The sequence below is a fragment of the Natator depressus genome, chromosome 2 (assembly GCF_965152275.1).
Source record: "Natator depressus isolate rNatDep1 chromosome 2, rNatDep2.hap1, whole genome shotgun sequence".
Classification (NCBI taxonomy): domain Eukaryota; kingdom Metazoa; phylum Chordata; order Testudines; family Cheloniidae; genus Natator; species Natator depressus.
In genome coordinates, this window is record NC_134235.1 from 16,293,790 (window position 1) to 16,318,062 (window position 24,273).

The 24,273-nt window shown below is 46.1% G+C and overlaps 1 protein-coding gene and 2 long non-coding RNA genes across 4 annotated transcripts in view; 2 read left to right on the forward strand and 1 right to left on the reverse strand.

The window, feature by feature from the left end:
- Nucleotides 1–3,770, forward strand: part of LOC141982094 (uncharacterized) — a 33,030-nt gene extending 29,260 nt beyond the window's left edge. Inside the window, exon 3 of the long non-coding RNA XR_012637955.1 lies at nucleotides 3,740–3,770. This is a non-coding gene — a long non-coding RNA (uncharacterized LOC141982094). The remainder of the gene's footprint in view (nucleotides 1–3,739) is intronic.
- LOC141982093 (uncharacterized) lies at nucleotides 962–23,923 on the reverse strand. The gene is made up of 3 exons (XR_012637954.1): nucleotides 23,647–23,923; nucleotides 2,356–2,490; nucleotides 962–1,320 (listed from the first exon to the last, which is right to left on the reverse strand). It is a non-coding gene; the product is annotated as an uncharacterized LOC141982093 (long non-coding RNA).
- The window catches only part of KCNQ3 (potassium voltage-gated channel subfamily Q member 3), a 260,710-nt gene continuing 259,816 nt past the window's right edge, over nucleotides 23,380–24,273 (forward strand). For both annotated transcript variants that reach the window (XM_074943827.1, XM_074943828.1), the window contains exon 1: nucleotides 23,380–24,008. In XM_074943827.1, the coding sequence (XP_074799928.1) occupies nucleotides 23,680–24,008 (329 nt within the window). In that variant the 5' untranslated portion in view covers nucleotides 23,380–23,679. The remainder of the gene's footprint in view (nucleotides 24,009–24,273) is intronic.

The window sequence follows — 24,273 nt, forward strand, 5'->3', positions numbered from 1 at the left end:
CTCATCAGCAACACAGCCCTCCATCCATGCCACACATTGTGCTCCCCCTTCTGGGCACTTGCTTCAGTGGCAACCACAGTCTGTTTAGCCACTTCCCCAGTGGCAAGAAGCTGGGGGCACAGGACCCTGTAGATAGCAGCCACTTGCTGCATCCCCTCCAGCCACTCAGTAGATCTCTCTGGACCACTGCCCTGTGGCCCCAGCACCCTCTTTGCCCAGGCCTCAGTGTGCAAACCTCAGCAGCCAACCAGGAGCTGTCTCTCGCTCCCCAGTACCTGCTAGCAGCACTGCTCTGTCCAGGGTGCCGGCAGTTTTCTCAGCCCTCCAGAGACACAGTTCTTCCTCCTTGGGCTCCCAGCACAGAACTGCCTTCCTCTGCCCTGCAGCTCCCTTTTTATATGGGCCTGCTTGGTCCTGGTTGGCTGCTTCCTTCAGCCCTTCTCTGATTGGCTGCCTCCTGCACAGCCTCCCTAGGGCTCTGTTGACCCCTTATGGGCCAGTGTAGGGCAGACACCCCGTCACCGATAGTAATAAATATTCTTAATAAAATCAAAGCCTGTAGTTGTGAAAATGGCTAAATTACAAAAATCAGTATAAAGCATTGCCAGGCAGGTCAGCTGCCATGACAACACCAAAACACCAATAACAAACCAACACCGAAACCAGTAATAAAACAGAGTGCATAAACCAAACATTGAAGAGTGCAAACAATCAGACCAGGGCCAACACACAGGTTCCCTGCTTATAACTATTGTCTGGCCTCCCATTCTCCTTTTCCTCTGTGCGTTTAGCGTGCAATTGGCTCCATAGCACAGGGATGGAGGTCTGCAGAGAGGGTGGTGGCCCACACGAGTATGGAGGACTACAGGGAGGATATTAACACTAGCTGGACAGGGCAAAGTCCCAATTGCATGAGCCACACAACTGTGGAATTGTCCAATGCGTTCCTGGTCTGCAGCACATTGTACCATGGAGGGGTTTCAGGATGTGGTGTGGGTGCAGCAGGAGTCTATACTCTTGCAGCCATGAGTGCATGCAGCCTCTCAAACAGGTCTTTATTTTGCACTATATCTTCCTCCTTCAAGCACCATTCCTGCTCCAAAAACTGCTCTGCCAGTCCGTCCTCATAAGCTGCAATTCTGTCTTCATAGTCTGCAGTCTCTCTGTGCCTTTCCACTTCCCATGAATCCTTTCCCTTTTGCTATTGCACCTGTGTGCTGGCTCGGTTCAGAATGTCCACCATAAGTTCACAGAAGTGCTTCCTCTCGGACTGCTCCGTGACCGTTCAAAATCCCAGGCTCCTGCTGGAGTGTGGCTGAGCTGCCGAGGTTAAAGGATCAAACAGCACATTATTGTCTCACTACTTCAAAAAAAGATTCAGTGCATCTGTGGAGAAAAGTGCTGGTGGAACTAAGTTCCCTTTAAGCTGAGCAGAAGCCTATTAAGTGCCACGCAGGCACTCAGGGAGCCGCAGCCCGGCGCCCCTCCCCAGGCCCGAACCCAGACCAGCCCCTGACCTGCTGCCACTGGGGGCTAGGTGCCCCCGCCCCAGCCTGAACCTAGTCTGGCCCCTGACCTGCTGCGGCCAGGGGACAAACTTTTGGTGACTGAGCAGCATATGTGATCTATAGAGGTAAGCCTGGAAAAAAGGCCTTCTCTGAAATGTGACTACCTATCTGAAGTTCCTACCACAGGAAAAGTTTGTGGCTATCAGCACCCGGGATTGGGTCAAAATTCACAGGATACTGCTTTAGCGACTACATGGATTACTACCGCCCTGCAGCTTTTGATATAGCCTGCTCTGACTAGAGCTGATTACATCTACCACTGGACTTCATGCAAACACACGCGGTAATACCGACTCTCAAAGAACTACATAGCCATCCCCTCCACCCTGGCACATTTCTGGACTGCATACAAACCCACAGCTATAATTCGGACACTGATTTTGTTCCCCATGGACTACATTTCACTCTCCCCCTGAACAGTTTACCATGTACAGGGTGCTCGTTACGCTGTGACATGGCCGATTTGTCTGGAGTGGTGTACTAAAAGGGAAGGCAATGTAAGGTTGTCACTTTTAACACCCCAGAATGCCTGTGTAAGAACATATGAGCTAAGTATCAAATAAAAATTCAAATTTAAATGCTACTTTTACAGTTGTTTGCACTTCCCAGGGTCCACTTTGAATTCCATGTGGTAGTAGCGGGGGGTGACTCCCAAGCACTGGTGTGCATCCTGCCATTAGCAGATATGCGCTGCTACTCCCAGCTTGTAATAACTTGTGCATTGGGTTATACACCAGAAATCCTGCCCCTTCGTATATTAATAACAAACATGGAGCTAGAAACATACCTGGCTCCAGGGCGACTTCTACTTCTGCTGCTGGTTCCGCGGTGGGCTAGTCCTCTGGAGGGGGAAGGGTCTTCAGAAGGTTCCTCCGAGTATGGACCCAGGACATGATGCAGCTGTGCCAGCAGCAAAGCCTCCCTAGGGACCGGTGTGAGCACCAGAGTCACTTCACTGCCTGAACTGGTGCCTGCTGGCTCCCCTCTGGTGCTATACTAGATCCTTAGGTCAGAAGGTCGCCATCCCGGCTGACCAGACTATTGTGAACTGCTGGGGCGCAGTGCTCAGCGCAGTACCCAGCACCTGGTCAAACTCCTCATAAAAGAGGCAGGATGACAGGGAGTTCCCAGAGATGTGGTTCTCATCCCTGGCTTTACGATAATTGCTCTTGACACACTTACTGCATTCCCTGCACTGGTCACAACTCTAGTGAATTCCCAGCGCTTCCAGCTTCTTTGCTATTTCCTGGGACAACACATGGTCATTCCTGGTACTCTGACTGAAGTTGAATGTCTTGCTCACCTCGCACCTGAGCTTTACCAGAATCTGGCTGTCATCCCATGACCAGGGAGCAGTGAGCTCTAAAAAAGCACTTAGTCTTGTTGGCGGTCACTATCAACATATGTAAATGTTGACTCTTTGCTGCCTAGCAGTCAGAATAAATGGAATGTTTAAACACCAAGCAGCTGTCCTTGAAGTAGGGGGTGGGGGGTGGGAGAGGGTTGCTTTTGTTTTCTGGGAGTCGATTGGCTAGTCTTGAGATAGAAAGGACAAGGAACACCAGCCCAGGAGATTGTGGGATAGCATTGGTGCACTCTCAGGATACGAGTCTGGGGGACCTGGGCCCAAGTTGTGTCCATATGGGAAAATTATGGCGCTTGGACCCGTGTCCTAGTGGGTCTCGGTCTCAAACCTAACCCTTGTCAGGTCCTGGGGTGCAGGCTTGGAAGATGCAGTGGCTCAAGTCAGACAGAATTGTGTGTAGAAGGAAAGGGGCTTTGAGCTCGAGCCTGAGTCTGAGTCTGGGCTTAAAGTGCAGTGTAGACATACCCTAAGTGTTACTAATGAAGGGATCTTTTGCTCCTAACCTATTCCCAATGAAGCTCCAGGGAATAGATGATAAGATTTGGCTGTTTTAGGATGTGTCCTCTTCACATCTACTTCTGAATGAGATTTACTGATGAAATCAAGGAAATTAATGTCAGGCTCGGAAAAGGAGCCATCTGGTGAAGATGAAACTAATGGATGTGCTTTCATTCCATATAGCTTGATCAGCATTTTTGCAGGAACTGCATTGTTCTATATTTTCCTCTGAATGTGACTATAACTTGCTTTTGCTGACTTGTTCACCATTACCCCAGACACTATTAATTGCTTATTTCTATTACAGTAGCATCTAGAGACCACAATCAGGATCAACACTTATTGTGCTATGTGTTGAAGAAAATGGGGCCTGCCACAGGTAGCTGTGCAGAGCTCATTGCAGGACTGAGATCTAAATTGGCAAGACAAACACCTAAGCAGGTAAGACAGACGGGGAGCAGAGAGATGAAGTGACTTTCCCAAGGTCACACAGGAAATCGGTGGCAGAGGTAGGAACTGCAACCAGATCACCTGCGTCCCAATCCTGTGCCTTAATCACAAGTCCCTCTTACCTCCCCAGTAAATGATAGACAGATTATTCCTTCCCTTCATATTTCCTAGATGCCTGCTCTTGTAGGAGAGGGAGAGAGAGCCTGGAGCACTGGGCCTGGTGCAAGACCTGAGGCCTGAACCAGAGGCCATGTATTAAAGTAGATGTTTACAAATTCACTGTCCAATATTTGGCCTTGGCAAAAGTCATGCTAGTGTTGTTAAAACACAGAGACTCCTAACAAGCAACAGATACTGGGTAGGTGTGAGAACACACTCCGGAAAGATGAGCCCAGGAACATCCTGACCTAACACCACATAAGAGGATGTTTGCCTGAGACAGCCGGAGTGTGATATAAGGGGAAGTAACAAGCAGATGTCATGAAACATGTAAGGTGGTACGTAAGTTTTGTCTGTCTATAAATGTCAGGGCTTTGAGTGGTGGAGGGAACAGCAGAGACTCCTACTGCTGACTGAGCTGCTCCTTGCCACAGGGCACTCATGTATTAGGGTACTTGTAACCATAGAGTCAGAGCACTAGGACTGTCTTGAGGGCAATAAACCTGGCCTAGTGCCTTTGTCACCAGACTGAGTCTGTGGTCTTTCTAGGTAGGATTATTGAGGTCTGCTGAGCCAGCTACCTGTGCAGGGCTGGGACAGCATATGGAGGGAGCACACACCACCCACCTGGCAACAGCTCACTGTTCCTTTCTTACTGGATGCTTCATTTATCATTCTGCGATGCAGACAATTAACAACCCTGACTGAATTGTACCAGTATGAATCGAATTGTAATTTGCTGTGTAATGATTAGAAGCTAAAGGAAGCAGAGGGTACAAGCACATCAGTATTTAACTGGAAATGTGATACTTCAAAACAATAAAACCCATCCCTCTAGAAAGCCACCAGAAAGGTGTGTGGGGAGAAAATGCACTCTGCCTGACCAGCTACAAACAAAGGGCAAAAACTCAGCTCTTAGAGCCTCCAGCCCTAGTTCACCTTAGCTATTCTTAAGAGAGGTTACATCAGTAGGAGATCCACACAAGGAGAGGAAGGAGAATATCTGTGCTGCGATAAAACATGTGGAACTGAGAGCAGAGCTTTGACCTAAAAAGGCTGGACGGTGTCAGCATTAAGCTACAGTGTTTAGAAAAAGCCATGTTCAAAGGTGCTGGTAGTGGATGGATTCTGGCAACAGGTGAGGTCTGTGACAGACCTCAAGCAGCATTAGAGAGAGAATTTGTTTTCTGAATGGAGGATAGTGGTTCTCTTTATTAACCACCAGCCCGTGGTCTTCCTGGTCTTGCACTATGTGGGACCTGACTGATGCTTCCAGACCACATAAGCCCAAGGAGAGGTGAAGGAGTTTGAGACACAAACTCAGGGGATTAACCAGCTAGCACCACAATAGATTTTTGCATAAGGTTCATTAGGCTGTTCAGAGCTCACGTACAGAGCTTGTGTAACTCATACAGGCCACATCCTATCACACAACTAGCTCCCACTGCAAAGAGGTTAGGTGAAGAGATCCCTTCCTCAGTTACACTTAGAGTATGTCTACTCTGCACTGTAAACCCAGGCTCAGACTCAAGCCCAGAGCATAAGGACCTATGTCCTAGAGCACGGGTCTGTAGAGCCTGGGATGGCTGATGTTTCCACAACGCCACCAGGAGGGTATGCAGTGTACTCTCCAGGGACCATAGTGTGTGTGTGGTTGGGGGTGGTGGTGGTGTAGGTCCCTTTTATGGACACTCAGCCAGCCATTTAGCTATAAAGTCCCTCTTGGTGGCTGTTCTCTGCTTGCTTTACCTGTAAAGGGTTAAAAAGGTAAAGGAAAGGGTGTGGGCACCTGACCAAAAAAACCAATGGGAAGGCTAGAACTTTTTAAATTGAGAAAAAAATAACTTCCCTTTGTCTGTTGTTGTTCTCCAGAGAGAGGGGATAGAGCAGGACAGGGCTGGAGTTATGCTGTAAAAATCTTTTAAACCAGGTATGAAAAAGCATCAAATCATACCTCAACCCTACCTATCTGAAACCCCAAATATGTAAGTAATCAGGGAATGTCTAAGAAGACGAGCTTAGGGGTTATTTCTTTTATTTCTTGTATAGCCTCTGTGCTAACCCCAGATGCTTTTGTTTTGCTTGTAACCTTTAAGATGAACCTCAAGAGAGATATCTTGATGCTTAATTTTTGTCATGGTTTCTTTTAAGATCTAGCAAAAGCCTAAATTCCAAATGTATTTCCTTTCTTTTTTTGTTTTCAATAAAATTTACCTTTTTTAATAACAGAATTGGATTTTTGGTATCCTAAGGGGTTTGTGCACATGTTGTTTAATTAGCTGGTGGCAACAGCTGATTTCCTTTGTTTTCTTTCTCAGCTCTTCCCCAGAGGTGGGGTGTGTGTGTGTGAAAGGGCTTGAGGGTACCCAACAGAAAGGAATTCCCAAGTATGCCTTCTGGGATTCCAAAAAGGGATTTTGCATTTCGGTGGTGGCAGCATTTACCAAGCCAAGGTCAGAAAAAGCTGTAATCTTGGGAGTTTAATAAAAGCCTGGAGTAGCCAGTATTAATTTTTTGAATCCTTGTGGGCCCCACCTTCTGCACTCAAAGTGCGAGAGTGGGGAATCAGCCCTGACAGCAGCTCACTTGGTTTGCAGAGTGCACCTTCTCATGCGTTTGCTGTAGCCACCTTTGTTGAGCTCACTGCTATGTGGTCACGGGATCATAGCCAGAGTGTGGTAAATCTCTGGTGCGAGGTAAGCAAGACATTCAACTTCAGTAAGAGTACCAGGAATGATCAGGCATCTTAGTAACTTTAGGCTGTGCCTTTTCATCACTGAATCCATAACATGATCAGATTTCCTGTACTGATGCTTCAATTTATTATCCTGGTGTTACAGGAAGGGAAATTAATAAGAACATAAGAATGGTCATACTGGCTCAGACCAAAGGTCCATCTAGCCCAGTATCCTGTCTTCTGACGGTGGCCAATGCCAGGTGTTCCAGAGGGAATGAACAGAACAGGTAATCATCAATTGATGCATCCCCTGTCATCCATTCCCAGCTTCTGACAAACAGAGGCTAGGGACACCATCCCTGCCCATCCTGGCTAATAGCCATTGATGGACCTATCCTCCATGAATTTATCTAGGTTTTTTTTAACCTTGTTATAGTTTTGGCCTTCACAACATCCTCTGGCAAAGAGTTCCACAGGTTGACTGTGCATTGTGTGAAGAAATACTTCCTTTTGTTTGTTTTATACCTGATGCCTATTAATTTCATTTGGTAAACCCCTAGATCGTATGTTATGAGGAGTAAATAACACTTCCTTTTTTACTTTCTCCACATCAGTCATGATTTTATAGACCTCTATCATATCCCTCCTTAGTCATCTCTTTTCCATGCTGAAAAGTGCCAATCTTATTAATCTCTCCTCATATGGAAGCCATTCCATGCCCCTAATCATTTTTGGTGCCCTTTTCTGAACCTTTTCCAATTCCAATATATCTTTTTTGAGATGGACGCAGTATTCAAAATGTGGGCGTACCATAGATTCATATAGAGGCACAATGATATTTTCTGTCTTATTGTCTATCGCTTTCTTAATGATTCCCAACATACTGTTCACTTTTTTGACTGCTGCTGCACATTGAAGGGATGTTTTCAGAGAACTATCCACAATGACTCCAAGATCTTTCTTGAGTGGTAACAGCTAATTTAGATTCTATCATTTTGTATGTTTAGTTGGGATTTATCAACATTGAATTTCATCTGCCATTTTGTTGCCCAGTCACCCAGTTTTGTGAGTTCCCTTTGTAGCTCTTCGCAGTCTGCCTGGGACTTAACCATCTTGAGTACTTTTGTATCATCTGCAAATTTTGCCACCTCACTGTTTACCCCCTTTTCAAGATCATTTATGAATATGTTGATTAAGACTGACCCCAGTACAAACCCCTGGGGGATACCACTATTTTACCTCTCTCCACTCTGAAACCTGGCCATTTATTCCTACCCTTTGTTTCTTATGGGTCAGAATGATGTACTGACTCCAGTCAGAAAGCTGACCCTTTGCTCTGTCACACTAAGAACCACTCAGCAGCTTCAAAAGTGGTTGATAATGTGTGGAAAATCATTCTGGGTAGAAGCAATTCTGGTACATGTTCTTCCCTTCCTTAGTGTTACCAACGCTCGCAAGTTGATCATAAGTCTTGTAATATTAAGAGTTGGGTTTTTTTAAAGCTGTAACTTCTAGGATCAAAATAGTGCATGAGCATCTCAGCTTGAGTTATTTATTTTAAAAGTAAGTTTCCAACTTCTTAGTTGCTGACGAAAACTTTAAAAAGTGAAGCAAGTGCATCCAAAAAGTTCAGAAACGAAAGGACAAAAAACCCTCTCCAAAATTATTCACTTTAAAATGTCTTAATTTAAAGGCAGTCATCTGATTTTTGAATGTTTGAGGCTGGCGATACTGCTTCCTATCACTGGGGAAGTTTGCCTGAATATGGCATTGTGACAAGGTAGACACAACAGCCTGGAAAAAGTCAAGTTTCCTGCATATCACATGGCTGGTCAGCATATATATAAGGAAGAGGAAGCTAGGGCCAAGGAGGTTACAGGTGGTGGGTGTGTGGTTGAGCCTGGGAAAAGCCTCTTGGGAATATGACCAACACTTGCAGTTAAGGTGTTGTATTTTGTGTTGTTTGTGGCCCTTTTGTTGTAGCAACCAGGCAAGGTACTAACAAACTTCAACAGGACTTTATTTTCAAAGTGGAAACCTTTTTACCAAGCTGCTGCTGCACCCTCTGTAGCTCTCACTCTGCCTCCTCAACTTCCCCCCTCCGCTTCCTGTTTCGTGTACTTCCAGACTCCCAATAGCCAGTGCTCCCAGTTCTAATAATTATAAGCAGCATCTAAACACCACATTCCCTCCTCTCTTAAGAAACTCTCCCAATTAAAATACACATTGTTGTTCGAACCATAGGAACAAATATGAAACAAGACACTATACTGTTGGCAGAAATATTACACTGAAAACACTGTAGATACTACACAACATAGTCTCTAGTCCAGACAAGTGGTCATCTGGGTCTGACAGGCCGTCTCTCAAGCCCCGGTTCCAGTGCAATGTCTTGTTGGGTTGGTACTATGGTAAAGTCATCCAGTGCAGACTGGGTGTTGGCATAATCTCCTCTTGGTGCATAGGCAGGTGCAAGATAAGAAGCATTCCATACCCGCCCATCAGAAAGTCGATAGCTGTAAGGTCCCTTCTTCTCTATGATTTTAAGAGAAGCTGTGAATTTATGGTCCCCTTTGCGTAAAATTCCATGTTTTCGTATTCTAACGAAGGAACCACACTCAAACTTTGGTTCCTTAGCACCCCGCTGCTCGTCTGTGAAAGCCTTAGACTTTGCTTGCTTCTGTTCAACTGTTTTTCTCACATCATCCTCGTTTGGGGCATCAGGTCATGCCTTTAACAATCCAGCAATGTTCAGTTCAGTTTCCAATGCAGTAAGTCTGCGGGCGATCGTGTAGCCTGGTATGCTTGCAAGAAATCAGCAGTGAAGGTATTCCACAATCGCCCTTCCAGTTTAGCCTTTTACAAACTCTCTTTCAAACTTCTGTTAAACCGTTCGATTTCCCCATTGGCTTGAGGGTAATATAGGGATAACCTTCTGTGTAAAATGTTCCTCTGTGCTAGAAAAGTTTCAAACTCCAGGGAAGTAAATTGACTACCATTATCTCAAACCAGTTCTTTGGGGTTCCTTCCCTGCTAAAAACTGAAGAGAGGAACTTAATTACTGTAGCAGAAGAGATTTGCGATGTAAACGCTATCTCAGGCCATTTACTGAAATAGTCTATTAAAGTGATGGCATAACGGCAGTCACTTGGAGCAGTATCAAAGGGTCCTACAATGTCAATCACCACTTTTTCCCATGCAGATTCAGGAAGAGGAACAGGCTGTAACGGAGGGGTACACATCACTGCTGTCTTATCATGCATTTGGCAAGTCACACAGGATTTTAGGCCAGCCTGTGAAATTGTATGCCCCAGAAAGGAGAGTTCAGTTTGTCTAAATTTGCATTTGGACCTATTGAGCTGGAGGCCTGCTGTGCTGATGCAGTTTAGTACAGACTGCAGTTTATTGTCATGCTCCTCAGAAGTATTTCCAAACACAATAATATCATCCAGATAGCACTGAACTCCATGTTGATTCTTCAGAATCATGACATCATTTTTTGGAAGGCACTTGGGGCAGATGCGAGACCATATGGAACACGTTTAAAACGAAATAGTCCCTCATGTGTAATAAATGCTGTGAAGTCTCTGCTATCTTCATGCAACATAACCTGGTGGTATGCGGTCTGCAAATCAAGAGTGGAAAACATCTTTGCTCCATGGAGTTCTGCAAATGCTTCTTGTATGTGAGGAAGAGGATGGCTGTCAATCACAATAGCTTTATTTGGCTCCCTTAAGTCCACACAAAGGCGAATGCCTCCATCCTTCTTCTGCGTCACTACTATAGGTGAAACCCATTCCGAGGAGTCGATCTCTTCAATAATGTTCTCTTGAACAAGTTTTCTAAGTTCCGCTGAAACAGCTTCCCTGACTGAAAATGGTAAGTGCCGTAACTTCTGTCGTACAGGCATCACATTATTCCGCATTTTAACTTTATGGAGAAACCCATAAGCACAGTCGAGTTTCTCCTCAACCTGGTGTTGGGTCCCAGCTGAAACTGGTGTGTGTACCGCAAGAGTGCTTTGCTGAGGAAGATCAATTCATCCATTAACTACCCTGAGATTTAAAGCAGCCAATAAATCTCTGCCAAGCATAGGAGTGCCTTTGTGGACAATGTAGAACTCTGCAGTTACACAGCAATCACCAAAAGTAACTATTACTGGCAGGCAGCCATGTACTGGAATATGGTTCTTCAAATAGCACACCAAGTGAAGTTTGGGTTCAGTAAGAGGCACATCTTTAAAGTAATGCAAATAGATGGAATCAGGTAGTATAGATACTGCTGAGCCAGTGTCCAACAGTAGCTTAATAGAGTGTGATTTGCCTGAGGGTATGGCGGAAATGTTTACAGTGCACCTTATTTGTTCTGGAATATGTGCAGTAGTGATTTTGTCTATGCTCAGCACAGTAACATCTGGTATTGTGACTGCATGCACCTGTTGATTGAACTGGCTGTTGCGACATACTTTAGCAAAATGCCCAATCTTTCTGCAATGATTGCACTGAGGTACTTTTGCCAGACATCCTGTGTAGCTTGCAAGGTGTTGTGGGGATCCACAGCAAAAGCATGCTGTGCCCGGCCAATGGGGGCTGTGGGAAGTGGCGCAGGCCGAGGGACGTACTCACCGCCACTTCCCGCAGCCCCCATTCGCCTGCAGCGGCGAACCGCGGGCAGTGGGAGCTGCGATCGGCCAAACCTGCAGACGCGGCAGGTAAACAAACCGGACGGGCCTGCCAGGGGCTTTCCCTGGACAAGCGGCATCTGAAGTTTGGGAAACACTGCCCTAAAGAAGAGCCTTAAAAAGGGCATGAGCATTTTGTGCACATCTCTTTCCTGGCTGGTGAAACAGCCCACCAGCCAATGGGCATCTTTGTTTGATAAGAGGTCCGCAGTAGAGCTGGGCAAAATTTTTGGGGCAAAGCCCTCTTTTTGGCTGAAAAATGCAGAGTCAGGTCAACTGAAACAATTTGGGTCAATTTTGGTGAATGGTTTTGGTAAAAAAAAAAAAAACAGCAATTTTTGAAATGTCAGAACGGTTAATTTTGTTTCACCTTTTTGTTTGAAAAGATGTTTGTTTGGAATTGCCCTCAATGTTATTTACTAATCGTTTAGAAAAAGTAAAAAAAAAAATTAAAATATTTTGTTTGACCCAAAATGACATTTTTTCCCACGTTTTTTGGTTTGCTGAAAAAAATAGATTTTTTTTGTTTCAGGTTGACCCAAAACAATTTCTTTTATTTGGCCAGTGAACTGTAAAACTGAGGATCTGCACAGCTCTAGTCAGCAGTTTCTGTTTCATATTCCCCATCTGAAGTCATGATTCTCTGTGATATCCTAGCTATTTCTGCATTATGGTCCAAATTACCTGAATCCACTGGAGTCATGGATTAATTTGGCCCCATGACTTCCAGTTGCTTATTCTCTATCTGATCACAAACTCCTAAGAATCAAGGATGTTCCTGTAATGCAGATATCCCTAATAATAAAAAAAAAGGGAAGAAGAATGATGACGGTGGAGATTTTAAACTGTAGACTATTTGTCAACTATTTCCATGTGGCATCAATAGCTCTTAAAACAAATCTGCCACTCCGTTGTTGGTATACAGGGACATTAGTACAGGAAAAGAGATGTGTCAGTAAAATGCAAGAATATTCTTTAAGCTTTAGTGATCAAGGTTACAAGAGGGAACTGAATAGGGCTAGAGAAAGTGTAATAAATTACAACAGGAAGAAATTAAAAGGAACAAAGACTTTTTCAATTTCCTTCAAATGAGTATAAGCCCTTCTCACATGAAATGAATGCCATTAAACTGAGATACTAGTTCATTGTAGCCACCTGTGAGGAACTGGGCCTGAATTCACATTCTTCAATGAAGTCTTAATGTGAGAGATGCTTTAGAACATTGTGATTCTTGCAGATGGAACATTGTACACCATTCCATTTGCATCACATTCCTGGTAACTTCCTTTGCGTCAGCGTAATAACACCTACAAGAACCAGAAAGACATGGGGACAGGGATATGACATCATGATTGGCACAGTCTTGTTACTGAACTGTCTTATTGTGTTCTGTTTTTTTTATTTAGTTACCACAAAAATAATATATAAAATTAACCCCAACAATCCTAGGGACAGAGCTAAGGTGGTCGGTTTGAAGTATGTGTTTCTTCATTTGGGGAAAGAATAATGGTGTTTGTTTGTTATGTGGCACTGTAATATTTATGATGTCATTAGCTGTTCTGGTACCTGATGTGATAGGTAACTACACTGAAGATAACTACATGGTCACTCGGCAGCTTTAACTTCTATTTTTAAACAAGGTCTAGAGTGATATATAGTAGAACCTCAGAGTTACGAACACCAGAGTTATTAACTGACCCAGTCAACCACACATCTCATTTGGAACCGGAAGTACACAATCAGGCAGCAGTAGAGAAAAGAAAAAAAAAAAGCAAATACAGTACAGTATTGTGTTAAATGTAAAATACTACAAAATAAAGAGAAAGCAGCATTTTTCTTCTTCATACTAAAGTTTCAAAGTTGTATAAAGGCCTTGTTCAGTTGAAAACTTTTGAAAGAACAACCATATCATTTTGTTCAGAGTTACGAACATTTCAGAGTTACAAACATTTCAGAGTTACAGACAACCTCTGTCCTCCTCCCGCTGCACCAGAGACTTCTGTATCACAGGGCTCTCCAAAACCGCAGCAGCGAAAGGAGCAGAATGTGGGGACACAGGGTGCTGCTGTACTGGCCCCAACCCTGTCCTCCAATGGGGCTGCTGTATGGACCCCAGACAGGAGACGCAGCTGCATGGAAGAGCTGGAGGCGGGGCTTCGGGTAGTACAGTTGTGCCAGAGGAGCTGCCGGCGTGGGGCCGCCTGGTGGCCCCATGTTCTGCTCCTCCTGTGTCTTTCCAGAACGGAGTACCAGCTATAAATATCTTACTGGTACGGCATATCGTACCATACCACTGTCCTTGCACCACTGTCCACGGGCCAGGGTGCTCTCTCCCACCATCGGTCACAGTCAGAGCAAGGAGAGCCCACTGAATGGGCCAGGCCTCCTTGTCATTGTAGCTCCATGACAGCTGTGGGCATTTTGGTGAACATACAGTAACAGTTTGAGTTCGGGGGCCATATATTGCAATCGACTTTGTTAGAAAATACAAGGACAAAACATCTGCCCTAAATGTGCTTGGGACCGCGACTGCTGTCAGGCTCAGTTGGGAAAGGGAGTCTGCCCAGAGCTCGAGGAAGGCAAGAGAGGGAGAAAAGGCTGCTGCTTGCTGTTGGAAGTGTCTCTGTGGTGGGGAGGACTCTGTCAAAAGTCCTAGATCCCACTGATCAGTTGCTGCTGTCGACACCTGGCAGAAGGGTTACACAAATGAAAGCTGGGAATCTCTTCCGAGGGTCCATAGTCCTCTTTATTTACATGGGGCTCACATGACTCCCATCCCCAGCTCGCTTGTGGTAGCTACTAATAAATTCAGCCTATGCCATGTGCAACTCCCATTGACCTCAAGGACTGCAGGATGGAGCGCGGGCCAAGTGCTATGCAGAATGGCTGTGCAAGGCTGAGAATGCACAAGCTCAGTGCATGGTGTGCCACCACAGTCTGTGGATCCGGTCAGGTAAGCAGGACTGAATTATTGAGGATCCTCCAACTGGCTCATGGTGATCTTTTAATGACATTGAGATTTTGTATAGAGGTTAAGATTTATTTTCCCCTCTGTTCCTAAAGGAGCTTGAAAACAGGGAGCCAGCACAATCTGGCAGTAGATATCCCAGCCTTACTGATGGCATGATGTGGGAGGATCACCCTTGTGCATGGAGAGGATCCTGTGATGGATTAAACCTGGCATAGAGGCTCTTATACTACCTCCACCTTTGCTGGCGGAGGGCAATTTAGGGATTCCAAATTTTCAGCCAGTCCCTGGTTGCTGTTGGCAACCAGCGTACATTAAAGCAGCCTTCAGCCTATGCTCAGGATAATAGTAATAGAGCGAGCTTTATGCCAGCCACTTTTGCACTGTGTGTTTATCAGATAGAGACAAGAATCTGAGCTAGTAGTTCTTTGCCTTCAAGTAGAGTCTTTTTCTATTTGGCAAATGAGTTATTTCTTGTGTTTATGAGTAACCTCAAATTAACATGGCTATTCTTGCTCTGCATCAGCAGGAAGAACACCAGCTTTCAGTATAGAGGCCTGCAGGCACCCGTCCTGCTTAAAAAAGAGCATAGGGCCAAAAACCAATCCCTACGTGACCCCAGTACAAACATACCCATTCAATGGATTCCTCATTTACAATTACATTTTGAGACCTATCAGTTATCCAGCTTTTAATTCATTTAACGTGTTCCATGTTCATTTTATAGAGACAAGGTGGGTGAGGTAATATCTTTTATTGGACCAACTTCTGTTGGTGAGAGAGACAAGCTTTCCAGCTTACATAGAGCTCTTCTTCACATCAAATGCCTTCCAGAAGTCTATTACATCCACACTATTACCTTTATCAGAAAATTTGTTATCTCATCCAAAAAAGAGACCAAGTTAGTTTGACTGGATCTATTACTCATAAACTCATGTTGATAGGCATTAATTATATTACCCTCCTTTAATTCATCAAGTACCATACCAGCCACTCCATTATCTTGCCCTGCATCAATGTCAAACTGACAGGTCTATGATTACTCAAGTCATCCCATTTAGCCTCTTTAAGTGTTGGCACAATATTCAGATAATCTAGTCTGACCTCCTCCATAACCTGGACCATAACTTCTGGTTAAACAAGAGCATATCTTTCAGAAAGACATGCAACCTTGATGTAAAGACTTGAAGTATTGTAGAATCTATCACATCCCTTGGTAGGTTGTTCCAGTGATTGATTACCTTCACTTTTTAAAATGGCATCTTCATTTTCGGTTTGAAGTTGTCTAGATTCCACCTCCTGACATTGGATCTTGTTTATACCTTTGTGTGCTAGGGTAAAGACCTCTCTAGTATCAAATCTTCTCCCTGTCTGTGAATCATTCTTGTGGCTCTTCACCATAATTTCAGCAGCACTTTTTAAAATGTGGACACTGGAAATGGATGCAGCATTTCAGTGCTGGTCTCAATACAGTTAATGCCACCTCCCTACTCCTCAGTATTCCTCTGTTTATTCATCCAAGGATCACACTTAGTCCTCCTAGCTACAGCATCATACTGGGAGCTCGTGTTCAGTTATTTGTCCACTATGGCCCCTAAATCCTTTCCTGAGTATGATGTTTAGATGTTGCTTGTAATTATTAGAATTGGGAGCACTGGCTGTTGGGAGTCTGAAAGGATAGGAAACAGGAAGGAGGGAGAAGAGTTGAGAGGCTGGGAGAGAGCTACCGAGGGTGCAGCAGCAGATGGGTAAAGAGGTTTCCACTTTGAAAATAAAGTCCTGTTGAAGCTTGTTAGTACCTTTCCTGGTTGATACAACATTTTGGCGACGAGGATGGATCTTCTGTCTCTGAACCCACCTGCACCCTTTCTGCAAATCCCAGGTGAGCCCCCAATTGCTTTTACTACCTGGATCCATATGTTTGAGACTTATCTGCTTGCAATCAGTGCTACAGAGATTTCTGAAGTAAGAAAGCGTGCTCTGATCCACTGCCTTGGAGCAGAAGGGCAGCATATATTTTACACTTTTCCCCTTGCAGACGATAAATATGAGACTGCACTCACTGCATTAAAGAATTTTTTTGTGCCAAAAGTGAATGTAGTAGCTAATCGCTACAGATTTCACCAGCGTGAGCAGAGGGGAAACCTATAAAGCAATATATTGCTTCCCTGAGGAGTCTGATTGTAACTTGTGACTTTGGGAATATAGCAGATGAGATTATTAGAGACCAGCTCATTGAGAAAACAACCGTGCTTCATGTAAGAGAACACTAACTTCTAGAACCACAACTTACACTAGAAAAAGCAATAACCATTGCTACTCAGATTGAGTCAGCTACAGCTGAAGCCAAAATAATGAGCATGGATACAGGAGGCACATTCCAGGCTGTGACTCCTCTGCAGAAAAGTTCACTACCTCTGCAGACACACAATTGCAAGAGGAAAACAAATGAAACCCCACCGAATCAGCAAATTCAAAATACAGTAAAAGCATGCTTTCACTGTGGATCCCCACAACACCTAGCAAGCTACACAGGATGTCTGGCAAAAGTAGCTCAGTGCAATCTTTGCAAAAAGACTGGACATTTTGCTAAAGTATGTCGCAGCAGCCAGTTCAATCAACAGGTGCATGCAGTTACAATACCAGATGTTACTGTGCTGAGCGTAGACAAAATCACTACTGCACATATTCCAGAACAGATAAAGTGCACTGTAAACGTTTCCGCCATACCCTCAGGCAAACCACACTCTATTCAGCTACTGTTGGACACTGGCTCAGCAGTATTTATACTACCTGATTCCATCTATCTACATTACTTTAAAGATGTGCCTCTTACTGAACCCAAACTTCACTTGGTGTGCTATTTGAAGAACCATATTCCAGTACATGGCTGCCTGCCAGTAATAGTTACTTTTGGTGATTGCTGTGTAACTGCAGAGTTCTACATTGTCCACAAAGGCACTCCTATGCTTGGCAGAGATTTATTGGCTGCTTTAAATCTCAGGGTAGTTAATGGATGAATTGATCTTCCTCAGCAAAGCACTCTTGTGGTACACATACCAGTTTCAGCTGGGACCCAACACCAGGTTGAGGAGAAACTCGGCTCTGCTTATGGGTTTCTGCATAAAGTTAAAATGCGGAATAATGTGATGCCTGTATGACATAAATTACGGCGCTTACCATTTTCAGTCAGGGAAGTTGTTTCAGAGGAACTTAGAAAACTTGTTCAAGAGGACATTATTGAAGAGATCGACTCCTCGGAATGGGTTTCACCTATAGTAGTGACGCAGAAGAAGGATAGAGGCATTCGCCTTTGTGTGGACTTAAGGGAGCCAAATAAAGCTATTGTGATTGACAGCCATCCTCTTCCTCACATAGAAGAAGTATCTGCAAAACTCCGTGGACAAATATGTTTTCTACTCTTGATTTGCAGACTGCATACCACCAGGTTATGTTGCATGAAGATAGCAGAGACTTCACAGCATTTATTACACATGAGGGACTATTTCGTTTTAAACGTGTTCCATATGGTCTCGCATCTGCCCCAAGTGCCTTCCAAAAAATGATGTCATGATTCTGAAGAATCAACATGGAGTTCAGTGCTATCTGGATGATATTATCGTGTTTGGAAATACTTCTGAGGAGCATGACAATAAATTGCAGTCTGTACTAAACTGCATCAGCACAGCAGGCCTCCAGCTCAATAGGTCCAAATGCAAATTTAGACAAACCGAACTCTCCTTTCTGGGGCACACAATTTCACAGGCTGGACTAAAACCTGATCCAGATCATATCCTGGCAATTTCAAATTCTCCTCCTCCAACAGATTTGCAAACCTTACGTTCCTTCTTGGGTCTTACCTCCTGGTATGGAAAATTCATTCCCAATTATGCTTCTGTCATTGAACCATTATGGGAATTACTTTGGAGAAGTTCAACCTTAGTGTGGACAACGGATGCACAAGCTAGTTTCGAAACGGTGAAAGACTTGATTGTACATAGTCCAGTACTTGCACTATTCAGTCCTGCATTGCCCACAATTGTAACTACTGATGCTTCTGATTATGGACTTGGGATTGTTCTCACACAACTTCATGAGGACAACACAGAGAGGACTGTTGCATTTGCTTCAAGGACACTAAGTAATGCTGAGAGAAAATATTCTACAGTCAAAAAAGAAACACTTGTTTGTGTCTGGGCTACTGAAAAATGGAGAACTTACCTGTGGGGCCGCACATTCAAGTTGCGCACAGACCACAGCCCTTTGATGACGTTGCTCACCATGAAAGGACTGGGAAGAACAGGATACCGTATTGCTCGATGGTCTGCAAGACTACTCTCTTTCAATTATGAACTGGAATATAAACCTGGAAACCAAAATGTGGTCGCTGATTGACTTTCTCGCCTGCCTTTGCCTTCACCAGATGGTCCACCGGAGGATGAGGATGTTGTAGTTGCGCTTATTAGAAGCACTCTCACTGCAGTTACAAGAGAACAATTTCAAGCTGCTTGTTCAGCATGTGCAATTCAACAAAAACTATGGGAATTTCTGACAAAGAGATGGCCCAATCACCCTAAAAACCTTGACCCAGTTTTGATGCCTTACTTTAGAGTTCGGGATGAACTTTCTTTGCTCGATGGCTGTGTGCTACGAGGTACACACCGGCTACTTGTGCCAGAATAATTACAGTCAAAACTCATACACCTGGCACACGATACTCATCAAGGAATTGTCCGAACCAAACAACGACTACGGGATCTGTATTGGTGGCCAGGGATGGACTCTCACACTGAAGCACTCATAAAATCCTGTGTGACTTGCCAAAAGCATGATAAGACAGCAGTGACGTGTACCCCTCCATTACAGCCTGTTCCTCTTCCTGAATCTGCATGGGAAAAAGTGGTGATTGACATTGTAGGACCCTTTGATACTGCTCCAAGTGACTGCTGTTATGCCATCACTTCAGTAGACTATTTCAGTAAATGGCCTGAGGTAGTGTTTACATCGCAAATCTCTTCTGCTACAGTAATTAAGTTCCTCTCTTCAGTTTTTAGCAGGGAAGGTAACCCCAAAAAACTGGTTTGAGATAATGGTAGTCAATTTAGTTCCCTGGAGTTTGAAACTTTTCTAGCACAGAGGAACATTTTACACAGAAGGTTATCCCTATATTACCCTCAAGCCAATGGGGAAATCGAATGGTTTAACAGAAGTTTGAAAGAGAGTTTGTAAAAGGCTAAACTGGAAGGGCGATTGTGGATAACCTTCACTGCTGATTTCTTGCAAGCATACCAGGCTACACAGGTTAGCCCGCAGAGTTACTGCACAGGAAACAGATGAATACTAAACTGAACATTGCTGGATTGTTAAAGGCATGACTTGATGCCCCAAATGAGGATGATTTGAGAAAAACAGTTGAACAGAAGCAAGCAAAGTCTAAGGCTTTCACAGACAAGCGGCGGGGTGCTAAGGAACCAAAGTTTGAGTGTGGTTCCTTCGTTAGAATACAAAAACATGGAATTTTATGCAAAGGGGACCATAAATTCACAGCTCCTCTTAAAATCATAGAGAAGAAGGGACCTTACACCTATCGACTTTCTGATGGGCGGGTATGGAATGCTTCTTATCTTGCACCTTCCTGTGCACCAAGAGGAGATTAACACCCAGTCTGCACTGGATTACTTCACTGTAGTACCAACACAACAAGACATTGCTCTGGAACCGGGGCTTGAGAGATGGCTTGTCAGACCCAGACGACCACCTGTCTGGACTAGAGACTATGTTATGTAGTATCTACAGTGTAATATTTCTGCCAACAGTATAGTGTCTTGTTTCGTATTTGTTCCTGTGGTTAGAACAATAATGTTTATTTTAATTGGGAGAGTTTCTTAAGAGAGGAGGGAATGTGGTGTTTAGATGTTGCTTGTAATTATTAGAACTGGGAGCACTGGCTGTTGGGAGTCTGAAAGGACAGGAAACAGGAAGGAAGGGGGAGGAGTTGAGAGGCTGGGAGAGAGCTACAGAGGGTGCAGCAGCAGCTGGGTAAAGAGGTTTCCACTTTGAAAATAACGTCCTGTTGAAGCTTGTTAGTACCTTGCCTGGTTACTACAACACCGAGTCACTGTTTTTTTCAAGGTGCAGTCCCCCATCCTGTAAGCATGAGCTGCATTCTGTGTTCCTAAATGTATGGCCTTTCATTTGACTCTACTAAAATGCATGTTGTTTGTTTGTGTACAGTTTTCCAAGTGATCCAGAGTGCTCTACGGTTGATTTGTCCTCACCGTTACTTACCAGTCCACCAAACTGTGTGTACTCTGCAAACTTTACCAGCAAATGATTTTATCTTTTCTTTCAGATCATTGATAATACAGTGCTTCTCTGTAGTCAAGTCCCTCTTCAAAACCCACTTCTGCCAGGCTAACCACAAGGAATCTGGAAGATTTGTAATGACTAGCCCAAGATGCAGCCAAGCATCATCTCGACCTACTTAAGTCATATGCCTTTCCCTTAACCTCTGACTGTTCCTCAGTCTGACTTTAGAGTGTAAGCTCCTTACAATCCTTATTTCTGTTTGGAAAGAGCATGGTGTAACCCACTGGTCAGTGCATGGCACATGTCCCTCTCTGTGCCTAATCCACAGAGGACATGAATCTGTTACAGCCCCCCAGCTACAAAGCCTGGCTCTGTAGCTTCAGCTGTAGAAACATATGCATTTGATTCTGAAAATCCCCATTGTCAGCCAAAGTGCTAGCTCTTACGCTAGCATGCGTTAGGTGCTGCCAGAAACACATAATAAATAATAATGATGGAGCATAATGCCTCATCGGGCCAAAACACATAATAGCGCTTACCCTTGAGTGCTTCATCAGGCAAACTTCCCCCTGACATCAAACGAGTTTTGCCAGAAGATATACTGAAGGATCAGACCTTTTGCATCAGCACCCTCAGAAGAACAGCACAGTCCCGTTGGGCCTGATCCAAAGCCTGCTGAAATCAGAGGATTACCCTCTTTGCTACTTAACTGCTTCGCAGGGAGCACAAATGAGTGTTTGTGGCAGCTCCCACACAGTAACGACTCCATGTGTACATGCATGCAGCAGGGCAATTCTAAACATTTTTATGAACACAGTGATGGTTTTTTAAACTGGATAATGAGAACCTGGAAGTTAGTGCTGGTCAGGTTTAGGGCTTAAACTGCTTGGGCAGTTGTAACTGAAACGAAATTATTAATTTCTCTCCCTATTGTATTGGGTAGAAAAGCCAAAGGAGCTGGTACACTTGACTATCATCCATTGCTATTTGACATTTGTACATCCCTTTGACAGTAGGGTGAGTGGATAGCAAGATTACACTTTTTTTCGGGGTGGTTGTGGTTATAGATGCTTACATAAGACAAAACCCCTAATATCAGGATGGTCCCCAATAGTATCGGGATGTCTGGTCACTCTATTTGGCAGGGAAAGATAAATTAGCGCCCCTTAGTCTGCATCTGCGTTTGAACATTCGCTGTCGCAATTTGAAATTGTGATGCACTGTTCATTTTTCTCCACTTCCTATGTAAGGATGTGATGCACATTCAGATTTAGCACTTAGGGTTTTGACAGTGTGGGCTATGTACACTGTACAGGTTTAGCTAATCCTGAGATTAGGATTTAGAAGCACACCTTGATGCAAAACAGGCATTAGGGCAGTGGAAGCACTTCCTAGGCCAGAGCCAAGTTTGGCTTGGTGGAAGCAGTATGTGGCTGGACAGAACACCTTTAGGGGGAAATCATGTATGGAGACAGTAGCAGCAGCCCCTAGTTGAGAACTGGGTCTGGGGAAGGGGGCAGGCACATCCTCCTACAGACACAGAACCAGGTCTGGCCTGGGGTGGGGAGGTTTGAGCGGGTGGGGGGCAGGCACCTCCTCATACAGAGACAGAACCGGGTCTGGCCCGGGGTGGTGGGATTGGAGGGGGGCAGGTACCTCCTCATACAGAGACAGAACCAGGTCTGGCCCGGGGTGGTGGGATTGGAGGGGGGCAGGCACCTCCTGGTACAGGGACAGAACCGGGTCTGGCCTGGGATGGGGGGGATTGGGGTTGGGCAGGCACCTCCTCATACAGAGACAGAACAGGGTCCAGCCTGGGGGGTGGGATTAGAGGGGGGCAGACACTTCTTCGTATAGGGACAGAACCGGGTCTGGCCTTGGATGGGGGGGGATTGGGGTTGGGCAGGCAGCTCCTCGTACAGAGACAGAACCGGGTCTGGCCCGGGGTGGTGGGATTGGAGGGGGGCAGGCACCTCCTCGTGCAGAGACAGAACCGGCTGAGGGCTCGGGGCAGGCATCGGCTACGGGGGCAGAAGCGGGTCCGGCCCCTGGCGCTAGGGACGCTGCTTGTTTAGCCGCCTCCCTGCCGCGGGGGGATCCGGAGGGCGGCGGCTGCGGGGCTGGGCTCACCGCCCACCTCCCCCGAGCAGCCTCTGCGGGAGGCAGGCAGCGCCCGGGCCCCTCCTCTCCCGCCATCCTTCCTTCCCATCCTCCCCTCGCCGCCCTGCGCCCCCCGGCCCCGGCCGCAGCGCCAGACCCTGCCCAGCCAGGCGCGTCCCGCCCGCGGTGGGCAGCCCGGGGTGGGGCGGGCGGAATCCCCCGCGCCGCGGCTGCAGCGGGAGGCGGCTGACGCTGCTGGGGGATCCCAAGCGGGGTCTTCCCCGTGGCGGGCGCGGGGATCTCCCTGCCCAGCCGCGGTGAGCGCCCCGAGCCCGGCCTTTGCCTGGGCATTTAGGGCTCGCTTTGCAAAGGGTGGGGCCGGGGGGGGGTTCCCCCGGCCCATGGGCGAAACTGCCAGGCACGCAGCACCCGCCGCCAGCAGGCTCCATGCCCGGTGCACAATGAATGACTCGACACGCCGGGGCTGGGGGGTGCGGGGAGACAGAGGCGCGCTGCTATTTGCTGGGGACATACAATGGGCCACTCCCTAGCGTGAGGCTTGGGGGGAAGGGGGGTGCTCGCAGGCATCGGGCAGGCGCTGGAGGGGAGGGGAGGAGACGGGACTCCGGCCTCTGGCTAGTCGTTAAACTCCGCGATGGTGTCATCCCCCTGCTGGGCCAGGGGCTGCTGCCGCCCGCCTCTCTCCTGCCATCATGTCCTTGCTTTAGCCCCGGCTGCGGCTCCTCTCCAGGGATGATGGCCTGACAGCGCTGTGATTCCCTCCCCCAACCCGGCTTTTTTTTTTTCTTTTTTTTTTTGGAGGGGAGCTCGGATCATGGCATTGGGGCTCCGCAAGCTGCTGCTGCTTACCTCCAGCTGCGCCTTTAAGGACCAGCAGGAAAGATGGGACTCAAGTCCAGGAAGGCAGCAGCTGCGGGGAGCGCCGGTGGCCGGGAGCAAGACGAGAAGAAAGTAGGACTCGCGCCTGGGGATCTGGAGCAAGGTTCTTTGGCCTTGGGAGCTGGAGCGGATAAAGATGGGACCCTGCTGCTGGAAGGAGCCGGGAAGGAAGAGGGGGGGAAGAGGAATCCGCAAGGGATTGGGCTTTTGGCCAAAACACCTCTGAGCAGACCTGTCAAGAGGAACAATGCCAAGTACAGGAGGATCCAAACTTTAATCTATGATGCCCTGGAGAGACCCAGAGGTTGGGCGCTGCTGTATCATGCCTTCGTGTGAGTACCTGGGATTATCGTGATTGTATTCCGCGGGGGCAGGGCAGGGGGGAGAAGATGGGTTGTGTTGTCATTCCGTTGTGGTTTTCTTTTGTGTTGCTCTTCTAATAACTGGGGGAGGTTTGATCGAAGGTCCAAGAGGTGCCCCACTCTTGGGTCCTGCAGCCTGGAAAGTCCAGTTGATCTAGTTGGAAGCTTTGGTAGGTCGCCACCAGAACACACGCGTGCAAAACAACCCCTTGCAAGAGCAGTCGATTGCAGTGGT